This window comes from Schistocerca cancellata, chromosome 1 (genome assembly GCF_023864275.1).
Source record: "Schistocerca cancellata isolate TAMUIC-IGC-003103 chromosome 1, iqSchCanc2.1, whole genome shotgun sequence".
NCBI classification, from domain to species: Eukaryota; Metazoa; Arthropoda; class Insecta; order Orthoptera; family Acrididae; genus Schistocerca; species Schistocerca cancellata.
This window is the reverse complement of record NC_064626.1, coordinates 512,249,167-512,272,679: the sequence shown is the minus strand read 5'-3', so window position 1 is coordinate 512,272,679 and position 23,513 is coordinate 512,249,167. Positions and strand designations below refer to the sequence as shown.

The 23,513-nt window shown below is 39.7% G+C and overlaps 1 protein-coding gene across 1 annotated transcript in view; it reads right to left on the bottom strand.

Annotated features, from left to right (window-relative positions):
- The window catches only part of LOC126178331 (ubiquitin-like modifier-activating enzyme 5), a 115,739-nt gene that overhangs the window by 68,010 nt on the left and 24,216 nt on the right, over positions 1–23,513 (bottom strand). Inside the window, exons 2-5 of the mRNA XM_049924523.1 lie at positions 17,473–17,608; positions 17,197–17,393; positions 16,790–16,976; positions 7,262–7,389 (exon numbers count right to left, since the gene is read on the bottom strand). Of these exons, the coding sequence (XP_049780480.1) occupies positions 7,262–7,389; positions 16,790–16,976; positions 17,197–17,393; positions 17,473–17,608 (648 nt within the window). The remainder of the gene's footprint in view (positions 1–7,261; positions 7,390–16,789; positions 16,977–17,196; positions 17,394–17,472; positions 17,609–23,513) is intronic.

Genomic DNA, 23,513 nt, shown 5'->3' with positions numbered 1-23,513 from the left:
AAATTTTAGAAATAAATACCTCACAAACCAGCTCACGTCTCTCTTTCAGAACGTCTCATTATTTATTGTTTGTTCTTACTAATTAGTGTCCCTTCTATATTTGCTTCTATGTTTGCCCTTAGGAGCACAGAAGGGAACCTTTAAATAGTTCCTTTACAGTCTGTGGTATTAGGTAAATAGTACTAATCAAATTCATATTATGGTACATGCAACATAGGTTCCATTACAGAAAAAAAGTATTTAAATGTGCTTGCAATAATAAATAAACAAGCAGACAAATAAGAATCTAAGAATATACCCAACTATTACAGGTACATGGTTTTTATTAATCATGGTTCATGAAATCCTCTACAGTTTAGAATGGCCCTTGCAATAGAACAGCCTTAAGCACTTTTTAAACAAGAGTTCATCATCCACTAGATAATTTATGAAGGGAAGGCATTAAAAATCTTACAGCCATTAAAATTGGATCACTGAAATGGACCACACTCAGCTTTGCATGCTCACTGTGGATATCTTCTTTTCTTCTAAATCATGACTGTCATACGCGCTACTGGGTATTTAAAAAAAACTTTTCTCTTACAAAAGAGATAAGTGACAATATATGTTGTGCAACAGATGTTACTTTGAGGCCCTTGAAAAGATTTCTGCATGAGGTTGAAGGGTGGATCCCTCCCATAATTGTTTCTGTTTACACAGTACATTTCTATCCAATGCCAGATTTCTGCAAGAGACTATTCCAGGGGCCATAATGGCATGAAAATAACCACAATTGGCTGCTTTATTAATTTCTATATTTCTATATGAGCAAACAATGCGTAAAGCACATGTTAAAGGAAGCAATCCTTTGCACACATCCAGGATGTGAATGGTCAGTTTAGTTAGCTATCAATATGTAAATCTAGGTATTTTAAGTATCCACCCTTGTCTGTTTGCTGGTTGTCATGTTTTTCTCCTATTTCTTTATCCTTAAAGGTTGTGTGAAACTGAATAAAGATTATTTCACTGTAATTAATAGACTGATCATTTTTGTTAAACAAGTTCACAATAAACATAAGAAGTTTATCATCTGAAACGTCAAGTTTATTTAATGAATCATCAGTAACATCTTAGTGTCACCAACAAAGATGATAAATTTACTATATTCTGTATAAAGAGGTAGGTTTTTAATAAAAATAACTATAACTGAGCCCTGACGCACTTCACTTGTGGTGGTACCCCGTTATGATGAAGCTGGAACACCTTCTCCACTATCCAATAGATCTTTCTGCTTTCTTTTAGAAAAGTATGAATCAAGCAACTATCATACTGCACCACTGGTACCTAGATACTTAGTTTTGTTTAATAACATTGGTGATGGATACAGTCAAAAGCTTTTGTTAGGGTACAAAATATTTCAGCCATCTTCAATTTTTTATTGTGGACACAAGACAGGTTGCCAGCAAATGCAAATGTTTCATTTTCTGTTTCTGAAATACAAACTTATGTTTGGTGATTATACTATGGCCCCCAAGGTGTTTAATACTCCTGGCATGCATTAGTTTCTCTAAAACGTTATAAAATTCATGAGCAGTGAGATTGGCCAGCAGTCAGCAGTATCTGCCTTTTCTTCTTCTTCTTCTTCTTCTTCTTCTTCTTCTTCTTCTTCGGCACTACAGCCCTTGGTGGGCCTTGGCCTTCTCAACAATCTTCCTCCATATCTCTCTGTTCTCAGCTTTTTTCTTCCATCCACTGGATGGACGATGTGGTGGCTGACTTTGCCAAGATAGGGATCCATCCACGGATCCCTATCTTGGCAAAGTCAGCCAGCACATCGTCCATCCAGCTAGCTCTTGGTCTACCATTTCTTCTGTTGGAATACAATCTGGCATTCATTATTCATTCCGGCATCCTGTCTTCCATCATCCTCTCCATATGTTCTAACCAACGTATTCTTTGAGATTTGACAAATTTCACTATATCTCTCCCTTGTATAAGTTCTTGTATTGCATGGTTGTATCCCACTCTCCAGCCTTCTGCCTCTCTCCACCCCCATAGATTTTTCTTAAGACTTTCCTTTCAAATGCCCTCAGGCTGTTACTGTCTGCTTCTGTCATTGTACATGTTTCTGATCCGTATGTGGCAACAGGTTGCACAAGGGAATAGTATACACTCAATTTAGTTGTTCTTGTAATTAGAGTGTTATTGAGTATCTTTAGGTTTGCATAATAGGCTTTGTTTCCTGCTTATATCCTTTGTCTGATACATTGTCTCATACTATTATCATTGCTTAGGAGGACACCTAAATAAAGGAAGCATCTAACAGCTTTGAAGCATTTATCAGCAATCTTCAGGTCCTGTGGTGTTCTTCTAGCAACAGAATTGGACATATCCATATATTTTGTCTTGCTTTCACTTACAATAAGTCCAATTTTTGTTCCTTATGCTTCCATTTGTCCATATACTTCTTTAAGCAATGTTACATCCCTTGTCATGATGGCAATATCATCTGCATATGCACATATCTGACTGGACTTCATCATTATTGTTCCTCTTTTATCTACTTTTTGTATGATACTGTGCAGTACTAAGTTAAACAGCACTGCAGAGAGGCCATCACCCTGTTTCACTCCATCCTAAAAGTCAAACTGCCTGGTCACTCTGTTATTCACTTTTAATTTTGCTTTTGTATCATTCATTGATAGCACAATTAACCTTCTCAGTTCATCACAGATGCCAAATTCTTTCAGCCCTTTATACAATGCTGATCTATTAATACTAGCGAAAACTTATTTAAAGTCAATGAACAGGAAGTGGAGATCTATATCACATTCATGAAATTTTTCGATTATTTGTCTAACAACAAACTGGTCAAATGTACCTCTGTTTGGCCGAAATCCACACTGGATTCTCCGAGCATTTTTTCGGTGCACTTCTTTATTCTTTCGTTCAGCACTCCAGAGAAAATCTTATATACTGTATTCAGCAGGGTTATGTTTCTATATTTTTCACAATTGAGATTTTCTCCTTTCTTATATATTGGACATATTATTCCAGTCTTCCACTCCTCCGGCATGCTTTCATTTACCCACATGTTCTTTATTAGTTAAAATATTTCACATCTTAGAGGTTGCATCCCTGATTTTATTAGTTCTGACATGATTCCATCTTCACTGGGTGCATGGTTATTTTTTTAGTTTATTTACCACCGTTTCCACTTCCAGCATTGACGGGTTTTGTGCCTCATCCCCTTCCAATTTCTCTTGCCTCTCTGTCCTCTTCCTGTTCCTGTGTGCCTCTTGGGACCTGACCTGAGTTTTTGTTGAGCGTATCTTCAAAGTATTCTGCCCACCTCTGCAATATTTCTCGTTCATCTCTTGTTATCTTACCGTTTCTGTTTTTGCATGCATTTTGTTTGGATTGAAATTTTTTTCTCATCTTTCACATGGCATGATAGAATTTCTTAGTTTCATTCTGTTCCTTTAATTCTTCTTTGATTTCAGTCATCCCTTTTCTTTTTCTTGCATATTCTTTGGGTATTGGATCTTAATTCTTTGTACACCTCCTGCCTATATATTGGTTTCACAACTGCATGCTCAAGCCTTTCATGAACTATTTCATATTTAAGTGATGCATCAAAAATACGGAACACTTTTAACAGCTTATTAGATATGTAGTCAACTCTATCAAAGTTTGTAGTTTCTAGAGATTTAATGATTCTTTCACTTCCCCGTATAATGACAATTGTTATATGAATATGATGTACTGTACCAGATAAACTGGCTTTCATGGCTTGATTTGTGGAGCCTCATGATCCTATTTGTTCTGATACTATTAAAAAAGTTTGCTGAGTATATCAGCAACTTTTTTTTTATCCCTAACAAGATGAACCCTCACTTTTTATTTGGATATTTTCTCTACAAACTGCACTTACCAGTTTCCTTCTGTACGAAATACCAGATAGTTTTTACTTTACTGTTTGTGTAATCAACTTCTGCCATCATGGACATGTTTTCAAATGCCTGTATGGTCCTATTGGGGATTCTATTGTCCAGTTTCTAATATCTAATCATATTAGAAGAATTTGATTTCTTGGCTATTGCATAAATCTCCCTCTTTGTTCTACAAGAAATTTTGATGAGTTTAATCATCCAAGGCATTTACCCTGACTTAAACACATTTTCTCTAATTACCTTTTTAGAAAATATTTTTTAACACAGATGTGTAACATAATTAATTAATGTATTAAGTTTGGAGTTAACATCAACAGAAAGATAGACAGGAGACTACTCCACAAGCTGGAGATGATGATTCAAGTTTTACATAGTGTGGGTATTTATAATACTCAAATTTTACCAAATGAAATTTACTTTTCTCTGCTCATTTACTTGGTTTATGGTGAGGAAATGTCCATCATGATCAGAGGGGTGATTTAGAATACTTTTGACAGTTATATTATTATATCTATCCTTATCTATAACCGTGTTAGCTACTAAAGTACCATACTGGAACTGGCTATTACTTAGTTAAAGAGTCTACCATTGAAGTTTTAAGAGCACAGGTGTTCATGGTCTATGACGTTTGTAATATCTGTTAAGAAGTTCATATTAAGTTACCCATTACAATAAATGAAGTAGATTTTCTAGACAAGTGTGATGAGAATGATACACTACATGTTAGAAAATCATTACAATTTCCAGCTGGTACCCCGCAATTCGAGAACACAACTGTCGCAGTACCTGCTGTTATCTCGATGCCATACACCTCACAGTAGTGTTCAGCACAGTTTTTCCTTTACTCTAGGGATCTATATACTATATTATTTCCAGCAAAAATTGCAACTTCACCAATTCCCTATATTATATCTTCAATAATAAGCAGCGTAACTAAAGTTTTCAGTCTGTAACATGTGAATTTCATTTGTAGTATTATGATCAGAAACATAGTACATCAAGTTCACTTCCACATTCTTCATCTTTTAGATGTATTACCATTCTGCTTCTGGCACTTGAGGCTCCTTTTGAATACACAATGGAGATCATTTGGCACCCCCACCCCCTGGAGCTCACACCATCTGCTAATGTAATGTGGCCCCTATTAGTGGACTCAACATCAAATAACAAGGCTTAGTAGTAGAGGCTTATTGGCAGTTGTAAGATGATTCTTATCAAAACTGATGGATGGCTAATATAACACTCAGATTCCTATCAGTTAAATATTAAGCTGTCCACTAGGACAAATGGCCACTGTCAAACTATGGCCAAGAGAAAATTAGACAACTCTGTGGCATAACATGCCGCTGAACATAACATGCTTGATTTCAATGGCTTCTTCACTACCTGAGCCATCTGGATCCTCCCCTCCATCACCAGCTTCTCTGAACTGTGAAGATGGTAGTTACCCTTAAATTAATCATCCCAACCTCAAATTATGGTAACATACTGTCTACACACCCTTCACCCAACAGTTTCCACCCCCCCCCCCTCCCCCCCGCCCACGGTCTCTGCCCTATCATCTTTCCACTTTCTCCCCCCCCCTCCCCCCCGCCCACGGTCTCTGCCCTATCATCTTTCCACTTTCTCATCTCCCACCCTCTTTGTTTGCTGCCTTCTGCCAAGGCACCCACCCATCTCTCCCTGCTCCTCTCTTTTTTTGCTCCATTTTCCTCGCCTGCCTGCCCCATAACCTCCTGACACTGTGCCCGCTGGCATTCTAGTCCCTGCACACTTCGCCTGACAGCGCTCCTCTCTCTCCCCCCACCTGTACACTGCTCTCTGTTTCCCTACCCCGCCCCCTCCAGATTGCTATTTCCATCCCATGTGATAGTTGCATCCTGGCCTGAGCTGCCGGAGTTGGCAGTTGTGTGCATGAGATGTGGTTCCTTGTGTAAATGAACGGGTTGTGTTTCCCTTTTCTCTGATGAAGGCTGTGGCCGAAAGCTTATGTGTATGTGTCTTTTAATTGTACCAGTCTGCAACATAAATTGACATCTTTAGTATAAGTAGCAATCTATCTTTTCTTATATTCTTGTAAATATTAAGCAAACTATTTACGACTTGTATCATCACTGCCACAGAATTTAGGTTTTCCACACAGAATGTTGTGATTTAAGCAGCCACATACTCTGACACACTGCAGAAAAATTCAGTTGTTGAAATTTTATCATTTAAATATTTCGTTACATGGATGATGAATTGATAGAGAGCATTTTCAGTGGAAAGGGGCCCCTTACAAATCAAGAGCTGTTTCTGATGGGAAACCCCTGCAGTGAAAAAAATGAAATGTCATGTGACGAGGGCCTCCTGTCAGGTAGACCGTTCGCCGGATACAAGTCTTTCGATTTTACGTCACTTCGGCGACTTGCGCGTCGATGGGGATGAAATGATGATGATTAGGACAACACAACACCCAGTCCCTGTGCGGAGAAAATCTCTGACCCAGCCGGGAATCGAACCCGGGCCATTTGCATTGACAGTCTGTCGCGCTGACCACTTAGCTACAGCTGACCCCTGCAGTGACACTACCTCCATATAGCTCCCAATGTGCACTGCCCAGTGAACTGAACATGAACTCTGGCACCATGTATATTAGTTGAACCCGTGGTTACCAAGGCAACTTGTCACAATCTGTACAATTACATACTAAAACAGCTGTGATAAAATAAAACCGGTTCATAATGAAGATAAATAGTGACAAGTGTTAACTGGAGAACCATTCAAAATGTCTAAATCAGCAGCTCACCATATAGTGGAAACGCTAAGTCGTATTCACGCACAACAAAAGAACAAAAGGCTGCTAATGTGTGTGTGTGTGTGGGTGGGTGGGTGTGTGTGTGTGTGTGTGTGTGTGTGTGTGAGTGTGTGTGTGTGCTGTCTAATTCAGAAGAAGGCTTTTTGACTGAAAGCTTACTTGTCAAGCAGTCTTTTTGTTGCGCCTGTCTGCGATTCAACATTCCCAATATGTGGTGAGTAGCTATCTATCCTTTTAATAATATTGTCTTTATTCCATCCTGGCTTTTCCATTGTTTGTTTCTGTCGGCTTTCCTCCTCAGATACCATGTATGGCCACTCTTGTCTTTATATTTACTGGTCCTAGAATAAACTAATAATAGTTCATATTGACTCAGCTGTATCCGCTACATTTAAGTTATTTCCAAGTAGTGCTCAGGTCATACAGCAAAAGCGGACACAAAGTTTATAAGCATCAAGCTTTCCAAAAAGTTTTCACATTACATGCTGCTGCCCAAATTTCTGTACATTAAATTTCAAGAAATTAGACTTACTTGAGAGTGTTTTGTACAAGGAAGCCTGCTACAATACCCATTGTAGTCGGTAAACTTGCAGCACATACTCCCTCGCGTTTCAATGTCTTTTCATCAATGTTGGATGCAACAACAAGAGGTGGTGCACACTGAAAAAGAAGGTTTTATTAAAACTTAATTTAAAAAAATTACATTTAAATTATTAAACAACAACAGTGAAAGATATTTTTAGGATTTCCAATTGATATGTGAATATTCTTGCCCATATGGTATACATGCAGTAATCTTGGCTGTTTTTTCTTGTCTGAACTCCAATCAAATAGGACAGTTGGCAAAATATTGTCCATTCTGGTTCCATGACCAAACAGGCTTAAGTTATGATATCATGAAAAATTGAACAATCATATCAAGGCAGAAAATTGTGATCACATAGAAAACCCAATAGGTACACTATTATTTTTAAAATAGATATAGTATAGCATAGTACTAGTATACTTGTATATTACTATACAAATATACTAATACTCCATAAAAATTGTACTTCTTATGCTGTGATATTACTTTCCATTGATGATCAGGTATACAGCTCATTAGCAAATTGGAAGTAAGAGCACCTTGTCTTTGCCTATCCCTCATGTTACGAAGCAGCAAATAATTTAATTTCCATAATGGTTATAGTTTCTACAAACACAGACCACATTTGTATGTTATCAACCTACACTGGTGTACCAATGTGTTTTCCATCAGTCCTCAGGGTGTTAAAGGTGAAATTACTGGCCTGACACACATCATTTTACTAATAGCGACATGAGGACAGAAAACCATGGATTGTGTCATATCTGACACTACAGACACAGATGTAGAGATGGAGTGTATCCACAAGATAGTCTCAGAGATGGACTTGTATATTCAGTATGAGTATTCACAGCCCTAATATTGGTGGTTTTTGCACCAAGTCTTGCAAACATAGGAATGGATCATGTGGACCAATCAATGTGCACTTATCCAGTATAAATCTGCTGACCCTGCAAAACTCCAGGAAAGACCCATGTTTACTGGCATGTGCTTCAAAGCTGTACTAACTGAAAAAGACTACGACTAAGATGACTGCTACAGACTTTGACTTGATCTGGTTCCCAGAAAATAATTGTGGAAAAATGATGGCACAATGAAATTGTTTGGACAAGTCTCAGTATAAGGGATGGGCATAAAATGGAAACTGGATCCTTCTATCACCCACCAGACTCATCTCCTTATGTAACCTAAAACTTTAGAGAAAACCTCAGTTCACTTGTACATAAGTTCCACAATTGCACAGTAATCAGTGGCAGAGACTTAAATTATCCAAAAATTAATTGGGAAAATTACAGTTTTGTTAGTGGTGGGCATGATAAGACATCCTGCGAAACATTAGTAAATGCCTTCTCTGAAAACTACCTAGAACAGATAAGAACCCCACTCATGATGAAAATATGTTGGGCCTAATGGCAGCAAATAGATCTGACCTCTTTGAGAATGTCCACATTGAAACTGGTATCAGTGAATGTTACATGGTTGCAGTAAAACAGATTACCAAAGTACAAAGGACAACTAAAACAAGCAGAAAGGTATGTATGTTCAGTTAGTTGGACAAAGGACCAGTAGTGTCATACCTCAGTGAGGAACTTGAAACTTTCAGAACAGGGCAGGAGCATGTAGAGGAACTATGGCTTAGGATTAAAAGAATAGTTGAACATGCACTGGATAGATTTGTACCCAGTAGAACAGTTCATAATGGGAGGGAACCTCCACGGTATACAGTCACTGTAAGGAAACTGCATGATTGGTGTAAAACGAAGTGTAGGGCTCTAGATAGAGAGATGCTGAATGAAATACGTTTGGCTGCCAAGAGAGCAATGCGTGATGCCTTCAATGACCACTGTAGCAGAATGTTGTCAAATGATATTTCACAAAATCCAAAGAAATTCTGGTCATATGTAAAGGCTGTTATTGGCACCAAATTTAGTGTCCAGTCCCTAGTGAATGAGACAGGAACTGAAATCGAAGATAGTAAAGCAAAAGCTGAAATGCCCCAGGAGAATTGCCCCAATTTAATCCTCATACCACTGAAAAGATCAATGAAATAAGTATTAGCATAAGTGGTGTTGAGAAGCAGCTGAAATTGTTAAAACTGAGCAAAGCTTCAGGGCCCAATGGAATCCCTAACACATTTTATTCTGAATCTGTGGCTCAGTTAGCACAACTTCTAACTATAATCTGTCACAGATCCCTCAAACAACAAACCATATCTTGTCGTTGGAAACATGCAAAGGTCACACGCGTCTACAAGAAGGGTAGTAGAATTGATCCACAAAACTACCATCCAATATCCTTGACATCGATTTGTTGTAAAGTCTTAGAATACATCCTGAGCTCATACTTAATGAGGTATCTTGAATAGAATGACCTCCTCAATGCCAAGCAGCATGGATTTTGAAAACATTGATCATGTGAAACCCAGATCCCACTTTTCTCACATGAGATACTGAAAAAATTGGATAAAAGCAGTCAGGCAGATAAAGTATTTCTTGATTTCCAAAAAGCATTTGTCTTATGCTTACTGTCAAAAGTACAATCACATGGTGTTTTGTAGTGGCACATGTTGCTGTAAAGCATAGCAACATGTCTTACTTTCCTTTTACTAGACCAATGAAAGATGTGCATGTGAAAAATGTGGCTTTAACTAGTAGAAACGTAAAGAGCATCTTCTTTACCCAGGTTTGTTGGAATTTATGTGCAGATATGAGAAAGAAAAATGCGGGCACGGCACTGAAAGCAATGACGGATGTGTAATTTGTACTGGGCAGTAAGGGATCACTTGCACTTTGCAGTCATGCTTTGTGGATGCTTTGGACTCCAAAGAAGAAAGGGGCACGATGAGAATGGTCGACCACTAAAGAAAAATGAATGTTGTGATAAAGACTCAATGCTATGCTATCTTGACTTAAGTACAAACTTACGGTTTTGGTCAAGCAGTGAAGCATTATGTATGAACATGTTATCTGAAAAGCTTTGTTAATTATTAGTTGTTGCGAGCTGAAAACTTATTTGATTATAGAAGAATTATGGAAACTGTGTTCTGTGATTTTGTACCATATTGTTTAAATGTAGATGCTCTTTTATAGCCCTCACCCATCTGCAATTGAAAAACAAATCAACAGTAAGATACATGGCACTGCATAGCAAGACCACAGCATCAAGAGAAAACAAGACAGTGACTGGGAAATTCAGAAAAGAAGGTAACTGTTATTACAGGAAACGAGTTGAGACTTGGCATATCGCAATATATCGACCACTTAAAATCAACACACAACAAGAAAAACACTTCAGTATCAAGTGAAATTTGTGACTGAATTGAGGACTTCTTGGTAGGGAGGATGCAACATGTTACCTTCAATGGAGAGTCACCGTCAGAAGTAGAAGTAACTTCAGGTGTGCTCCCAGGGAAGTGTGTTGGGACCCTTGCTGTTCATGATGTATATCAATGACCTTGAAGACAATAATAACAGTAAGCTCAGACTTTTTCCAGATGATGCAGTTATATATGGTGAAGTACTGTCTGAAATAAGCTACATAAATATTCAGTCAGATCTTCATAAGATTTCAAAGTGGTGTAAAGATTGGTGACTTGCTTTAAATGTTCAGAAATGTAAAATTTTGCACTTCACAAAATCCAAAAATGTAGTATCTTATGACTATAATATCAGTGAGTCAGTGTTGGAATTGGCCAACACATATAAATACCTCTGTGTAAAACTTTGTAGGGATATTAAACGGAATGATCACATAGGCTCAGTTGTGGGTAAAGCAAGTGGTAGACTTCGGTTTTTTGGTAGAATACTGTGGAAATGCAGTCAGTTTACAAAGGTGATTGCATACAAATCACTCCTGCGATCAGTTCTGGACTCATATGTTTTGGCAGGGACCCAGTCGCATCGGGTGATTTGTCGAGCGACGCAGATTGTCGTGGCGACGTCGGTGTCCTGGCTGGGGAAGCCCAGTCATCCACGTGCAAGTGCAACTGTTTGCAATGATGTGCACAGAGGCCCTCCCTTACAAAGACATCACAGAGATGGTGGCCACACCATTGGGAGATGATGGCGGAAATCCATTTCGGGTGACGACCAAACCTGCCTGCCCAGACAGCCATCCTGGGCTGGAAATGGGATGACGGCTGCATAGGTTGGCACCCCTAGCTGGGCCACAGGAGTGTCCGGGGTTGATGACTGTGATGCAGTTTGGTGCAGCTGAACCAATAGGAAGACAGAAATTGATCCAAGGCAATGTAGGACAGGGACTGAGTCACATACTTTTTCTTTTGTGTTTTGAATGTTGTAACTAACCTTTGTGTCTCACTGTTGGACTGCGGGTGGAAGGGCAGGGCTAAAATGTGGCAAATCCTGTGGGTGTCACAGGAGGCAATAGACTCCTGTGACACGATCTGAGGGCCACCATTATCAGAGACCAACGTTGTCAGAAGTCCTTCAATGGAAAAATTTTTCAACATGGTTGCCACGGTGGCAGAGACTGAAGTTGACGGGTAAGGAACAACATATGGGAACAGAGAGAATGAATTATTGTTAGCAAGTATGCATTAAGGAATGGGCCAGCGAAATCGACGTGGAGACGGTCCCAGGCCTGCGAAGGTTGTGGCCATGGAGACAATACTAACCAACAGGGAGCTTAGCAAAAGGTTCATCAGGGCATGGCAAGAGATATGTGTCAATGATACAGAGCACTGACAGAAACTTTCAAATCACTGCAAAGTGTCCTAATGGCTTCTTGACAATGACTAAGGGGATAGCCCATTAGCTGGTTACAATTGGTTGGACAACCCTGGAGGCCATGAGGTAGTTGAGCTCTGCCTTGACCCAGTCACAGAGCACCAGTGGCACTGGGCGAGACCAAAATAAATGGGTCTGGCTGAAGATTTCATGGTGATGTGGGCTTTGAAATTATTGGTACAACCGAAACCTGCAGAAAACGAGGCGGAAAATTCTGAGTATAAAGAGTCGATTTGTCTAAATGGCACTTGATCAGAGACAAGATTAACTTCACTGGAAATAGTAAACCCCAAAAGGTTAAAGGGATCCAAACCAAACAAATTTTTTGTGCGTGCATTGTTCACCACCAGACAATTCTGTTGACCATTGATTTATTTATATGTAACTGGGATCAAGAAACTACCTAATATCCGAATACTTTGTTTAATGCAGGTGACTAATGTATATGACATTGGCACTAAAGGGGGAGAACTTGAGTCCATATACGTTTGCAAGTTGAGTAACGGCATGACAGCACAGTGTTGACTTGTACGTGCAAAATCTTTTGACAGACCTTCACATCAATGAAAAGCTTACTGGGTGCAATGGAGATTGACAATACAGAATTGACATCCATGTCAGCGCCTGCAACAGGCTGTCAGAATTATGCATTACAAACAGGAGCAATGCGGCCCATTTTGTTGCACTGACAACCAAGTGCCCACCGCTTAGTACAGTCTGGCCTATAATTAGCGACACAACACAACGGACAAGAGGGAAGCGTGGAGCACTTGAGTTGTTGTTCATTGCTGAGCTTGCTGTGCTGCTGCTGTGGCCGTGGCTGCCACAGTAAGTTGGGCCAGCCGCCGTGATCATTTGCTCGCTCGCAGACCACTGCCACAATATCATCCCCTGTGAATTGTCTGACAAATGGTGGGGGGAAACGGGCTGAACTTCTGCAACCTCACACCACGATTCGATTTGATTCTGCAGTCCTTGAAACTTCAAACAATTGTCCTCTGTTACCAGGTGGGACTGACAGAGGACATCAAAAGGATGCAAAAAAGGCCAGCTAGTTTTGTATTGTCACTTAATAGGGGAGAGAGTGTGGCAGATATGATATGCGAATTGAGATGGAAGTCATTAAAGCAAAGATGTTTTTGTCGCGGCGAGATCTATTTACGAAATTTCAGTCATCAACTTTCTCTTCCGAATGCGAAAATATTTTGTTGAGCCCAACCTACATAGGTAGGAATGATCATCAAAATAAAATAAGAGAAATCAGAGCTTGAACAGAAAGGTTTAGGTGTTCGTTTTTACCGCGCGCTGTTTGGGAGTGGAATGGTAGAGAGATAGTATGATTGTGGTTCAATGAACCCTCTGCCAAGCACTTAAATGTGAATTGCAGAGTAATCATGTAGATGTAGATGTGCAATAGTCAGAACATCGGAGAGGGAAGGTTTTCATACTGAAGGGCCCGCCCACAGACCTCACTATCAGGGGCCAACCGAATAATTGCATCCAAACCATTTGGCCAGCATATGACTCCTTACATACATCAGTGACAAAGAGATAATGACAGCTTAAACCTTGAAGCTCGGCAGCCCAAGTCTAACAGAAATGTTCAGGTTTCTTGCGAGACCAACAGAACTCAACTCAAGAGGCAATGAAGTGCATCTGATTACAGTAGTAATTTGAAAGTAGGTCCCACTTGTTATCAAAAGAGAGTGAAGACGGATCCTCCAGGGTGACCAGTTGGGGAATGAGCCAATACATGCGTGGTGACAACCAAGATAAAACGAAAGCACGGCATAATACAACATCAGTCAATCCAAAAGCATGAAAATGCTGCTGCAACCATTTTTCATATGCTTTCCATTCTTCGACAGACTCATCTGAAGCCAGAAATGATGGAGGCTAAAAGAGTGGGGTACTGACAGGGGACACGAACTGGCCAAAAGAGAGGGAAGCATTTGTAATACCTGGATTTGATTGTGTTGCACTGTGGTGAATTCCTCTTGCTGTTAAGTGAGATGCTGCAACGCTGCAGTAAGAACCTCTTGCTGATCAACCATCTGGCATAAAAAGTCATTAGTAGCACCATCAGACATCGTAGATGAAACCAAGGACCAACCACAGACTAAAAACTGCATGGAGAACAATCTCACACTCGTCAATTGTGTTGTAGCTTGGACACACAACACAACCAAGAATGTTAGTACAACTTTTAGACTGTAGCATGTTTGCCAATGGCCATAACATACACTGAACACAATAAGGCAAATGTATGCAAGCAGTAATGATATAATAACTGAGCATGAGCAAAGCACAGCAGGGTTTAAAATGGTGCTAACCCATGGCAAGCTCTATTGCTCTTTTGTGGCACACACTTGTGGCTGACTACACACTGCTAATGCACATGGCTTTCAAGTGTGTGTACATTACTTCACTATCTCCTCCCAAAATATGGAAAGGAAAGAGTTTTCAGCAGAAGAGACTTGCTTCACTGTATTGAAGATTAAGTAGTGCTCATAACTCACAAGGTAGGTATTTTAGAGCCCATGTTTACTACACTTTTTTGCTTTGAATGATCATTGCTGTCGTATTCATGAATACTGACAATTCTTCCTGTGACACCCCTGTATTATGACCTCTCCAATGTCCTCATCTGAGGCCTGAGTGATGAAGTGCAAAGGAATGATGTCACTTCATTTGTGCCTTTTTCCACCATACATTCATTTGGCCGATGCAAGAACATGGATGTTGGATGAATACATCAAAAGCTGCTGCTTAAAGTAAATGTAATTGACTGCTGTATGTGGCAGGGATACGTTTTTTTTGCAAAATCTATGCAGATTACTACCTTCTCTTTGAGTTCCTTGCCTCCAGTTTCCTGGGGGAAGGGGGAGGGGGAGGGGTGGTAGATTGCATAAGAATTCCATTTGCTCCGTCTTCTCATTGCCAGGTGAGTCATCACTGAGTTGTCTGTTTCTTTACCCTGGAAAATTGATTGATCTTGTTTTTCCCCTTACAGCACAACTTAAAAGGCTAATATCTTTGCAACTGATTGTTTTCCCCCAGTTTTATCTTCTCAGCAGATGTATGATCAATCTGAATCGAGCTGTAGCGATAAAATGATTTTGAAAAAATAGTCACTTACCTGGTTTTTTGCACCTGACTATTCACGTCTATTATTTAAATAAATTATCAGTAGTACTTTGAAGGAAGAAAAGAGCATCACAAGAATGAGGCACCAGAAAAAGAACTGTACTACCAAAGAAAAAGAGTGAAAACAATGTAAAAATTCTGTTTTATTCATTCTACTTCCCCATTCCACACAATTCTTTTTAAGAAACACAAGTAAAATGATAAAAGAAATCAGAAATACTTTATGGTTTCAGGTAGTAATATCTCTTGATGACTTTATGCCTACAAACAACCAGAACCAGTGGTTGTTTACTGATAATACAAGTTTGCAGATAACAGCAAAATGTATATAGCACCAGGTAAATCGTGAAACAATGTATAACAGAATCAAATTGTCTCATTTCCCTTCAAAGCATGAAGTATAACTGTAACCTTCTTGTAAGAATTTTTGGTAATTCCTTCGGAGTGATTTCACAACACTATAAAAAACCTACCTTAGCATTTCTGGGTGAGGATTTGAATACTGCTCCTTCCAAATGTGAGGTCAATGCCTTAAATATTGCCATTTCATTCAGTGCCTTGAAAATAAGGTTAAGAGGTCAGTAGGATATCATCAGGCAGGTGTAATTAGCTGTGAGGCTCCACCAGTGTGTATGAGTGCTGTTGTTGAGTAAGTGCCAAAAGACTGTACAGAATATATGACAAAGGAAAATGTGTTACGTAATTTGCTGAAGACAAATAGATCAGCTCAAGAAAAGTTGAAATCTTGAAAAGTAAGCCAAGTCAAAACAAAGTTTGTGGACTACTGCTAGGTTACTAAAAGTAAGTATCGAGGAAGCAGAGAAAGCAAGATCCTTCCAGTACACATATGATGAAAAGGAGTCGTGACATGCAGTGGGTGGAGGTTCTGCTTTCTTCACACAACACTACTATAATACCTTTGCATTTTTCTTTGCACTGAACATTTATATTCACACTGTGGACAGCAGGCATTCTTTCCCGAGACGGTATCATAGGCCATGCTTGTAATGGACCACGAAGTGTTTTATCACTCATTCTAGGACACACAGCAAAATGAAGTATGACAACAACAATGGCTGCTACAGTGTTATTGCATCCCCTACTTTTCTTGTCATTAAGACTAGCAGTTGCTAGACACCAAATACTAACAAACTGAAGTCTTCCAACTCCTAGCACGTCAGCACTATGCAGCTGAGTGCTAAGGAAAACATTTGCAGACTGTTAAATACAACTAAAACAGAACTTGCTAAAGCTGATATGCTTGATAAATGAACTATATACTGATTGGGATTAACGTGACGAAGACATGCTAAAAGACTTCAGTACAGGGGAAAATTAGAATAAATGTATGTTTGTAAAGTAGTACGGAAAAGATGTAGAGAAACCTGCTGATAGATATGATGATAACGTACTGAGAAATACATGGTTGCAGAAGACAGTTTCCTACCAGACTGATGAACCCAGGGAGGAATATTAGGCAAGTGGAGTGGCAGCAGTGCAATGGTGGATATCATACGAATTTCCAATTAAAACATATTAAATTCTTTAGAGAACTAGAGAGAAAATAAATTCCACTTACAGCAAAACATGCTGAACGGCCTGGTTCTACTAGCTGAATATGACCTGACACAGCATTCTCTGATACTCCAGATTCAAACCATGTCTGGTTCAGTTCATTGCATGCAGTATTTATTGCCATGCGAGCTTCAAAATTATCCACACAACTAAGTACCAGGTCCACAGGTCCTCCAGACAAACCTCCGTGGCTGCAGAGAGAATTTTTGAATTAGTAGTTTATTATCAATACAAATTTGTCTTACTTTCTTTCAACAGATAAATTTTCTACATGGAAAACACAAAAATATGAACATGTGAGTGCAATTTAGTTGTCTTTTTAAGTGTAACATACAACCATTATCTATTTGGCATAAAACAACTTTGATATACAACACTAATTGTGATCAAACATCATCATATTAACATTACCTTATTCTCTCCATAAAATCTTGAAAGTTATCCACAGTAGTAACATTGTAGTTATAAGTTTCCATAACAACATCTGGGTTTATGAATGACAATGTCTTGGCAGCTGCATCAACTTTTGACAGACCAGCATGGTGAGGTTGAAAGAATAATCTGTTCATATTTGCCATCTCCACTTTGTCATAATCAAATAGCAGTAACTACACATAAGAAAACATCCATAAGTAATGACTCAAACGTATTATAAGATGTAAAAAGAAACACAATAATGTATATAACCTTGCCAATTCCACACCGTGTAAGCATTTCAGCTGTGACACTTCCAACACCGCCAATTCCAACCACAGCTACAGTAAAATCACGAATCTTCTCATAATTCTTTACAATACCCATGCGTTTAAGAGCCATTAATCGACTGGGGAAAAAGAAATGAAGACTGTAAATACACAGCTGAGAGCTCCATTATTATTTGTAAGTTGTACCCACATGTGACCCCCCCCCCACACACACACACACACACACACACACACACACACACACACACACAAAACCTCCTTCCTTCATATAACAACAGTAAACATTCACAAATAGTAATAGCAATGAACAGTGCTTTCTTGCCTGTATTTACACTAGTACATACAATTAGGAAATATCTTATTCTATCCATTAAACAGTAGCTGCTATCCATAAAAATTAAATGTCGATTATTGTAAATATTAAAGTTTGGCCTACTGGTAAGTTCAAAGAAATGTGGATCATAGATGTGTGCATACGCAGATTTTTATACGTAAAGATGCATAACAGTAGGAGTTTTAGATTCAAGATATTGTTCTGAATGTACCTATAACAGGATATCACACTTATTTAGATACTTGGTTGGTTAGTTTCTTGATTCACCAGTACATATAGCAAATACATGTACTGATGAAAAACATGTCAATTCCCCACACTTTTATAGAACAACTTACCAATAATTTAAACGGGACTGGTTATAGATAATGTACTTGTAGGTAAATTTGCAAAAAAATGAATAACAGAAGACACAAGTACAGACTATTTTGTACTGTGGCTAATCCCAATAATGACACTTTATGACTGGGGATTTCTGTGATGAAATTCTTATACCTATGTTTCAAAATCAGTTTACTATATATATTGCTAGGTAAATAATTTGGGAGTAAGAGAGACCATTCACCAAAAAGGAGAAGAGTTGAACTGTCAACTGTCGAAAGGCACACACAAAAGAGAAAGAAAACATGTTAGGTTTTGAAATAAAACATTCAATGAGGTACAGTACAAACACACACACACACACACACACACACACACACACACACACACTTTTGTGCATCTATACTGCACCAGCTGGACACACAAAGCCAGGATTGCATTTTGAGAAGTGAACTAGGGTGGGGTGGGTAGAGGGAAACAGGTCGTAGGCAGGAAGAGGGGGTTGCTGAAGGATAGGTAGTGGCTCTGAGGGAGGCAGCATGTTCGCTTGCTAGGAATGAGGGAGGGAGATGTGGCAAGTACACAGGCTAGGCATAGGACACATGGGTACTGCAGGTGAGGTGTGGCACACAATGACGTAGACGTGGAGGTGTGGATTGGGTGACAGGAAAAAGGAAGGGGAAACTGTTGGGTAGATGGTGTGACGACAATTGTTTAGTGGAGATTGAGGCCAAGAAGGCTACGGAACTGAAGGAAGTGTTGCAAGGATGAAGTCCATCTGTGTAGTTCAGAAAATCTGGTGCTGGAGAGAAAGATGCAGACGGCACAGGTTGCGAAGCAGGCACTGAACTTGAGCCTGTTGTGCTTGCTGCTGGTAGTGGCACTGGCTGGTCAACTTTGTTCTTGAGCAGTCTCATGGTGGCCATTCATTCTGGTGGGTAGCTGGTTGGTTGTCATGCTGATATTAAGAGCTGTGCATTGATTGCAGCAGGTTGCCACTTTAACAGGTGGCCCTAGCTCTGGTGGGACAGGATAGGTCTGTGGTAGGACTGGAGTAGGAAGTGCTTGATGGGTGTACTGAGCAGCTTTTGCTCTTGGGTCTTTCACAGCAATAAGGCACCCCTGTGACAAGGCGCTGGTAGTGGGAGTTGCATAGAGAAGGAACAGGATGTTTTGCAGGTCGGGTGGTGATGGAATACCACTTTAGGAGAGGTGGGAAGGATCCTGAAAAGGATGTCCATCATTTCTAGGAGTGATGATAAATAATCAAAGCCCTTGTGAAGGATATGGTTCAGTTGCTCCAGTCCAGGATGGTACTGGGTGATATGGGTGGTCCTCCTTTGTAGCTGATTCTTGAGGGTGGTGGGAGGATTACAGTTTGTGTGGTTATGGCGCACAAAATTTCTTCCTGAACTAGGTTTGGGGTGGGGGGTAGTGTTTTGCCTGCCTGTGAAAACCCTTGTGACGGTTTTAGCATATTGGGCAAGGAAATTCTTGTCACTGCAGATGTGGTGTCCAAGGGTGGCCACACTATATGGGAGTGCTTTATGGGTGGGAGGTATGAAAACTGTCAAAATGCAGGTACTTTTGGTGATTAGTGGGCTTAATACTGATAGACTTGGAATGGAGCCATCAGAGGTGGAGGTCAATGTCCACGAAAATGACATGTTGTGTTCAGGAGGACCAGGTGAAATGGATGGGAAACAAGGTGATGAGGTTATGGAGGAAGGATAGTGTGTCTTTCCTTGAGCCTGCATTATGAAGATACCATCACTGACCCTGAACCACAGGAGGATTTTGGGGTTTTGGGTGGCTATGAAGGTTTCCTCTAGATGCAAATAAAAATGTTGTCATGTGAAGGTGCCACACCTGGTGCCCATAGCTGTGCCATGTATTTGTTTATACACTTTCCCTTCAAAGGAGTAGTATTTGTGTGTGAGGATATAGTTGGTAAAGTGTAAGAGAAATGATGTAATGTGTTTGGAAGCTGAATGGGATAGGTAGCATTTAATAGTGGCAAGGCCTTGGGCATGAAGGATATTGGTGTGTAGGTAGGTGGCATCAACAGTAATGAGTAGGTATCCAGGAGGTAAAGGGGTAGGGTGGTGGAGAGTTGGTGAAGGAAGTGGTTATTATCTTTGATGCAAGAGGTTAGGCTTTATGCCATTGATTGGAGGTGTTTGTCAATGAGGGCCGAAATTCTTTCAGTGTGGATACAACAACCAGCTACAATGGGGCATCCAGGACTGCTGGGTATGTGGATTTTGGGGAGCATGTAGAAGGTGGGTATTCGGTGTGTCATTGGGGTTATATTTATATTACCAGGTAAGTCACTGAAATGTTGTGCACAGTGTAATATGCTATGTTCAAGACTAAGTCAGGTTCAGTGTGAAGTGATAACAAGTTGTAGTTGAAATTTAATATTGTAGATCATTATAGTGACCATAAATGTACAACATTTGGCTAATGACAGTGCTTGAATACTAAACATGTTTCATATAAGTCTACAATGAATTTGTAATAATCTTCATAAAAGCAATAACTTTTGTAAATATCAGTTTAAGTCAACAGTAGCTGACTTAAAATCTGTATAAAGAAATAATTTTATTATTTCCACTACCAAACTGCATTCAATTATTTCTAATGTCAGTAGTATTTTAAATAATCTAATACATTAGCATATTACGAGTTAGACATGTCAGATACCAAATCACCAGATTTTTCACTTCACTTCAGTGTTAGATGACATACATTTTATTCTCCTCCTCCCCCCCCCCAAACCAGACTACTCCAGAAAATTCAGTTTTTTTGCTAGAAAAGAATAAATCAGGTTGAGTTGGTTTCCCTGGCACTGCCATGACAAGCAGTCCAGAATTTGTGTGCCAGTTTGTCCAATTTATTGGCCTCTGATTTAGGGAGCACCACGGCCTTTGTAACAAAGTATGTCAGAATCAGCTCACTCATAGTATTTCTCAGCCTTGTTCTCCCTCTCATTGAGATGTTAAGATTGAACTAGATAGCCTACAAGAACAACAGATTGTCCTTCACATATAATCTAGAAAGTGGACAGAACCTCCATAGTGATTTCCAAACTGAATGGCTTCATTGAAATTGGATCAAATACTTTAGTCACACACTCTTGTAATGTCTACACATTGTCGATGGGTTGGGTTTACATCAATGCCTTCAAATGTCACCACAACCAGGTACCTATAGGGTTTGGATCCAGTGAATGGGAAAGCCATGCTGCCAGGCCACACTGACCAACCCATATCCCATGAAATGTTTTTGTGAGGTACTGCCACATCGTGCAAAAACCACAGCTGTCATCTTTCTTCAAGGGTAGCATTCTCCAATAGTGCTGGTAATTCACCATGCTGAAATCAGTGATACACAGCACTTGTTAATCTGTTTGGTACGGTGCATGGTCCCATGCCTCTGTTACCGAGAATCTTGCCCACATAATAACAATGAAGTGCTCCTGATGCCTCACCTGCAGGATTGCTTGACAATTTGCATCTGTCCATGTGTGTGCAATGTGGTAATTTGCTATGCCATCTTTTGTGAATATTGTGTCATCTGTACATAAAATGCAGGCTGTGAACTGCATATCTTCAGAAATGTGTTGTAGAAGCCATAATCGGGCATGGTGGTCTGCCAACTAAAGAGCTTGCATGCATTGCATATGACAGTGATAAAGCAACTGCTCATGCAGAACTGACCAAGAAAGAGTATGGCTGATACCTCCAACAACTCCAGTTCTTTAACATATTTCAGTATCACGATCTATATTTCATAATACCTGCTCCTCCATCTCCACTAGGTGAACTATGTGAGACCTACCACAGTTTATTGTCCTTGCTGTGAAAGATCCAGTATCTGCAAGTTGCTGAAACTGTCTGCTGAACGTTTTTGCAGATGGAATAGTGTGTAACGGATGTTGTTCATTTCAACAGCCTGGTAATTACTACCATCAGTTAATCCATAAAATAATGTCACATCTGTCATTTTTCTTGTGGAATAGTGTGCCTTCACTGCACTGGTCACACTATGGTTTGTTTACACTACACAGAATCACTAAGGTTGTTCTGCTAACAAAGTGCTTGAGCAACAAAATCTTTACTGACTGCTGTAGCAGATAACTGTACTGCTATGACTGGTATCAGCCCCACAATCAGTGTCTTGCAAATTACAATCATTCAGACCTGTGCAATAAATTGCATCACAATGCAGTTACGCATATATTGACAAAGGGGCATTAGCCACAATTTATGAGGCCCAGAAATCCAATATGTACTTCAATGAAATGAAATGCCATCTAGTGACTGACCAAAGATCTTTTTCTATCACTTAGCCCTCAAAATGCTCTTCCAGGTGAAATGACAAAATGCTTCAAATGCTGGGCGCTCTTTTTCTACAAATACTAATATCAAATCTGATACAAATCTACTGTTTGCCACACCATTGCTGATGCTCCCTTTCAACTTCCTGTGAATCCTAACCCCACCCCTGTTAAATAAGTAGTAATCTGTTCTTATCTACACTTCCCACTATCAGCTGTAGTCACCTCTGAAACTGTCAAAGATCCAAAGCTGTGCAATATCTCATTGGGAGCACAGAGGCTTGCCTAAACAAAAATAACCTTGAGCAAAACAGGTGTTACTTCTCTGTCACTGGCTGTCTCTTGAGCAAGAAATAATTCTTCCACCATATGCCATTGGGGGACTAATCACATGAAAACATCGGCTTCCTATCAAGTCTACTGGTTCGCCATAACTCAGATCTCTAATGGCTGGCTGGTTTGCATAGAGTTCGCACATTCAACCAAGGTGTGCCAGCAAAAGCTGGCTCCTTGGCCGATGCCAATTGAACCATGAGAGTACTTTCATCTGAACTTCATGAGCCCATTTCTGAATCACATGTAGCTTTCCAATATTTACACATATTCTGATTTTCCATATGTACACAAACTGGGTACCACAGCCGTAGACACAATCTTCATTGCTCTTTTGCTAGTTTCCACCATCATAGGCCTTCCCCAACTCATTGTGATGGACAATGATCTACAATTCAGTTCAGATACTTTTTCTTCCTTTTTTACACAGCAAGGAATCGGTGATCTTCTCACAAAACATTTTCATTCAAAATCTAATAGTGAAACTGAACACAAGGCGTGCATCCTCTAAACTAGTATGCAGAAGATTTTAAGCTCTGGTACCATTCTTCCTGATGAAGCATTCACCGCATTCCTATATTCTTACGGAGTTACAACTTATGGAGACAAGTCAGTGGAAATATTACATGGATATCAACCCCACACACACTACTGTGTCTGCTTTCATCTGTCTCATAAGCCATGTAGCAAATTA